The sequence below is a fragment of the Elaeis guineensis genome, chromosome 3 (assembly GCF_000442705.2).
Source record: "Elaeis guineensis isolate ETL-2024a chromosome 3, EG11, whole genome shotgun sequence".
NCBI classification, from domain to species: Eukaryota; Viridiplantae; Streptophyta; class Magnoliopsida; order Arecales; family Arecaceae; genus Elaeis; species Elaeis guineensis.
Genome location: NC_025995.2, coordinates 3290064 through 3295796, shown reverse-complemented (window position 1 = coordinate 3295796; position 5733 = coordinate 3290064). Strand labels below are relative to the sequence as shown.

Genomic DNA, 5733 nt, shown 5'->3' with positions numbered 1-5733 from the left:
CTGTTCATGAAACTATACACCAATAATAGTAAAAGATCAACAATCTTTGGAATTTGCGTGTTCTTGGAATACAATCCAAAGGAATAGCAGGAATTCCAGTTTGAGAAAAATGATAAATGCCAAAGCAAAAACAAGAGGACATTAGAAAAAAAATCTTAGATGGCATTCTGATGGTATAATTCAAGTGATATGTACAAATATAACTCTATTGTACTTTAAAAATAAAAAGTAGAGGAGAAAAGATGAAACAGTGACATTATTCATAATAATGATAATAAGCAGTACAAGACAAAAGACCAAATAAATAGAAACAAAAGCAAACATGGATATATTTGGTTTATGAATCAAAAGCAAGTGCTCTAGTTCTAATTTTTGACTTCCTTTCGGCATCATCTCCCTAGAGGCAACAAAAGATTTGCAGGCTTTGAAGCTCTGTGAGGCTTTAAAGTGGATTGGCATGACCGCCAAGCTCCTTAAAGGTGACCACAGCTGAGCTCCTTGAATTTTAAGTTATATTGGAACTTAAAATGTGCATTTTAATTTAAATTTGCAAATAAAAAAGATGAGAAGAAAAGAAGAATAAGAAGTAATTAATTATGACTATGAAAAGAGCCTGCACATTGAGTAACTCGGAGTGCATTATGAGAATCTAAAGGGTAGACTGACAAATTTAATAAATTATTAAATCAATATACGAGAGCAAAGGTAGCGGACAAATCCTAACACTCCTTTTTCGGAAGAGAGAAAACCAATATAATCAAAAGGGAGAATACCTTCCACTTCTCTTCTCTACATTGAATACCGATGTCTGGGAGCAAACAATAAGGGTGAGAACTGTAAGCATTTACTCTGAAAAAAAAGTTAAAAGAATAAATAAAGGAGAGCAAAAAGCAAAAGTGACGCACCACCAATAAAGGTAGTTCATCACTGGAAGGAGCTGCTGGCACCTCCATTGTGACTCGTGCAGCATGCTAATCCAAATTGACCGAGATATTTTGCAGCAAAGGTATGTCTTTCACTAGTTTCTTCTCCATCTTCTTCCTCCCTTCTATCTTCTTCCTCTGGTATGCTTGGCCAGATGAAGATGTGTGGGATGTGAGCAATCTTGTGCCAGTCCTCGCCTGTCTCCTTCTTATACCGCCTAACCAACTGGGGACAGTCTCCAATCTTCAAGTATTGCAGTGCAGTTAGGTGTTGCAAGCCATCTGGCAGCATTGCTAACTGATTGCAGTTGATGATGCACAGCTCTTGGAGCGCGGTGAGGTTCTGCAGGCTATCTGGCAACATTGCCAAGTTTGGACATGTCAAAATTTCTAGTTTTTGGAGGGACGTAAGGCCTCCTACCCACTCTTGCAAAGCAGTCAACGCATTTGATCCATATATATACAAATACCGGAGGGCAGTGAAGAAGAGGGTGGGTTGCTGCTGTTTCCTTCCTCTTCCCTCTAGACTCCTTAGATTTCTGTTCCAGCATAAATAGAGGGTATGGAGTGAGGGCAGGTACATTATACCCTCAGGCAAACAAGTCAGTTCTTTACAATATGAAATTCGTAGCTCCTTAAGAGTGGTGAGGTATTGCAGCCCATCCCACCACCCGGATGATGATGATACTCCACAGCACCTAATATTAAGCCTTTTAAGTTGGGACAAGCCTGCAAGGCTCCCTCCTGATAAGAGCATCTCATTGCTCATTGTTATTTCAAGTTGCTCCACAAAGCATGGGATACATGGCTGCACCGCTAATTTGGGGCATGAACTTATCTCCAACTTGGTAAGGCGAGGGAAGGATGCCATCTTTATTCCTGCCGTTGTGGGTTCTGCACACCATGCTTCCAAATTGGGCATGTCCCATAAATTCATCACCTCTAGCGATGGGAATGCATTGCTGCCACCATCCCCATAAAACTCCTCTCCAATTCTCTTCACGGCATGCATTTTAGACATACTGAGATTCTTTAACAAGGGCAATCGGCCGAGTGGTGGAAGATGTTCACACCTCTTGAGCCAATGCAATCCGAGCTCAACTAAATTTGGAAGAGATGATGACACTAGTTCTGCCCTTGTCATCCAATTGGGTAACCTGATGCCCATATAATAACTTATATCCAACTTTTTCAGACTATGATGAGGTTGAAGCCTTTCAAATACGTCTTCTGCTGCTTGCATAGATGATTGTTCCTGCACCTCATCCATGCCTTGGTTCCATTCAAGTGCTAAGTAATTCAATCTCATCTTTTTCCTTAGGTTTGCATCCACGGCTTCTTTTGGATCCTTCACATGATGTAGATTTTTAATTACCAACCTACCATGAATAGAGTTTAGATGTTCCATCTCCGCGATGCTACACCCATTCTCCTGAGCAACAATGAACATCGGCAATGTCTCAAGCTTACTCAACTGGCCCAAGCCATGAGGCATGCCAGACAAACTGTAGCATTCTGATATATCTGTGTGTCTTAGGTTGCCTAGATTACTTATACCTTCAGGTAATTCTTGTAGTACAGAGCATCCTTGAAGATTCAATGACTGCAAACTACAAAGTCCAGTGATTGAGGTTGGTAATGTTCTAATTATAGTACACCTTGATATATCCATATGTCTAAGGTTGCATAGGTTACTTAAACCTTCAGGTAATTCCAGTAGTCTGTCACAGCCTCTAAGATTCAAAGTCTGCAAATTGTAAAGTCTGGTGATCGAGGTAGGTAATGTTTTGATCTCAGTATACGATAGGCCAAGGAACCGTAGATGCTTTAATTTGCTTATTCTATCAGACAATTTCTTGATACTACTAAACTTCAAATCCAATGCATGTAACTGGGTGAGATATTTTGTTACATTGAAGATAAATTTGTCCACATCATGAAAACAATATTTTTCTTTCCCCAACACAAAAGGTGTTCTCAATTTTTTTGCTTTATGAGTTACATTTAAAGTCATTGATGATGCATTATGACACATTACTAATAAATAGCGGCATCGAGAAATGCTCTTCATGTGCATCTCCATGATCAAAGATTCATCTTCCATCTCCCTGTCCTTCTCCATGACCAAAAATTCGTCCTTTGTGAGCGAACATGCAAGATCATGGACTAAATCATGCATCTTACATGTCATTGGATTATTGTACTCATCCATTTTGACATCTTGAAAGAATGACCTCCACAACAAATTATTGAAGTATTGGTTGCCAATGTCCTCTGCATTTAGAGAAATACCTGACGTATCAATGAGTCCTTCAGCCATCCACAGTTGGATCAATGTCTTTATTTCAAACATATGATCTTTTGGGAATATAGAACAATATGTGAAACACCATTTCAAGTGAGATGGTAAATGATCATAACTCAACTTTAGTATAGGGAGAATTCCAATATCATCTTCAGATAGCTGCCAAATCTCATTGTTTTTGATAGCTAGCCACTCGACCTTCCCTCTCTTAGAGCTCATTAGACTTCCAAGTGCCTTCGCTGCCAAGGGCAAACCTCCACACTTTTTAATGATCTCGCATCCAATTTCCACCAATTCTGGGTTATCTTCTTCCCTCTGAAACCTAAATGCCCTTTGCTTGAACAGAGTCCAACAATCCTCATCTTGCAACCCTCGCAATTTATGTATTGAGATGGTTCCGATTGAATGTGCACCAGAAGCAACAGTTTCAATGCGTGTTGTTATTATGATCTTGCTTCCTAATTTGGCATGTATGAACAAAGGTTTTAGTTTTTCCCACTCCGATTCTTTACCATTCCATAAATCATCTAGAACCAAAAGAAATCTTTTGGTTCTCAATTTTTCCTGCAAGAAAGATGACATGGCTTCTAAGCTTAAGAAACTTCTTTGTTCTCCAACTTGTTCAATCATTATCCGCAAGACTACTTTTACATCAAAAGTTTCACCCACATTTGAAGATCGAATTGCTCCTCAATCCTCTTATTATGATAGACTAATTGAGCAAGGGTTGTCTTTCCAACTCCACCAAGGCCAACTATTGTAAGCATAGAGATATTTTTGTCATTATCTCTGTGAACAAGGAATTCCATGACTTTTTTTTCATCTTCATCTCGTCCATAAATTTTTGGTTCGACCACCACTGAGGTGGTCTCACGGTCTGCTGGCCTATCCGAGTCAGATTTCTTTTTTGTTGAATCTGAGTCAGATTTCATCATCGAATCAAGATCCTTGCTATTCTTTACAATTTCATCAATTCTGTCTATAATCTCTTTTATCTTGTGAGCCATCTTACATCGAAATGCAATTGGATTGTCCGAGGAAAAGAAGTCACGCACCTTTCCAGTCATCTGGTCATGTTCCTCCATTCTTTGCCGCAGCACTTCAGTTTCGAACTCTTCCACGACATCGTCCGCATCGAGAGCCGCATCTCTAAGCATCTTCAGTGAACCTTGTAGAGCTTTGCTAGTGATGGGTTTCATCTCTACATCATCGAGCACATCCTGAATCTTTGATAGCTTGCTCTGCAGCTTCTCTATGTCGGTGGAAACACTCCTCGCCAGTCCCAGCTTCTTCCATAGCCCAGAGGCCAACTTCTTCACCACCATTTTGACAACAGGACTGGCAGCTGTTAGTGCTAATTCAGCCATGATTTTAGAGGATGACTGGAGAACCAAAGCTACGATCTCTGAGGTGAAGCTTTGGTGAATGGGGAATATAGTGATTCAAGTGAAGGAATTTATATGTTCTTGTTGCGGCCAATCGCCTCGTCGCCCGATCGCCGGGAAGCGTGCACCTGCAAAAGGAAGTCCGCACTGACCGGAGGCGGCTCCGGCGGGGACCCTCCGACGGTCAAGTCAGAGAGGTGACTGGGCAACAGTGAAATGCAGACAGAGAGCTCTGAGAAGGAGAGAGGGAGAGAGAGAGAGAGAGGAGCGAGCCTGCGTATGTGGGAGAGACGAGCGGATCCTCTCCTTTGCACTGTTGCCTTCCCCGATATATATAGTGGAGCGCGGTATGGCGCCATCATTAATGGCGCGGACAAGTGAGGAACTGTCAACTCACTGTAGACTGTCAGAGCCGCCGTGAAAATGTCATGTCGCCGTGTGGCCGTCTAATCACCAGGGTTGACCTCGCTCTCGGCGGGACAATGCCCCTGGGGAACTGTGCCGCATGTCCGTGTCAGAGCTGACAAGGTCTGGCGGCTGTACGGCGATGGGAGGAGACGGCCGACCCTTGGTCGGTGGCCAGCAGAGTGGCGTCGGGTTCCTCCGTCAGTCGGCGAGTTTCATGTGAGTCGGCCTCTGGGTTTGGTCGGTCGGGAGGGATACGCCCGACATACCTCCGGTCGGCGATTGGGCCATTGAAAAGGCCGTCAGTAGCGTCCGTTAGTCGGGCACTCCCGGCTTTCAGTCGGGGCGCTCCGATAGTCGATCGGTCGATATGCCCGTCAGTTGGCCAGTCGGAGATGGTCGGTCGGGCCGCCAGTCGGAGACGGTCGGTCGGGCCGCCAGTCGGAGACGTCGGTCGGGCCGCCAGCCGGTCGGGCCCTCCGATAATCGGTCGGTCGGTCGGTGGGTATCCCCCAACAGTTGCCCCCCTCCACTCCTAAGTCGGGTGGTGAGCTGGCGACTAGGAGTGGATTTGTCGTACGCGAGGATCCGACCGTACCGCCGATGGATACGGTGTCCGGCGCCCTGTAAATGTCGAGAGGTTTGCTGGCACCCGACATCCAGTCGGCGCCAGGCGTCTCGTCCCATCAGCATCAGGTGTCGGTCGGCGCCGGAC

General features: G+C 44.1%; 1 protein-coding gene across 1 annotated transcript; it reads right to left on the bottom strand.

The window, feature by feature from the left end:
- Positions 1–818: 818 nt before the first annotated feature.
- LOC105042487 (disease resistance protein RGA2-like) lies at positions 819–4595 on the bottom strand. Its single transcript, XM_073253554.1, is given in 4 exon segments — positions 819–1425; positions 2050–2480; positions 2625–3893; positions 3896–4595. Coding segments are annotated over 4 exon segments (2901 nt in total). The 3' UTR covers positions 819–924.
- Positions 4596–5733: the final 1138 nt, after the last annotated feature.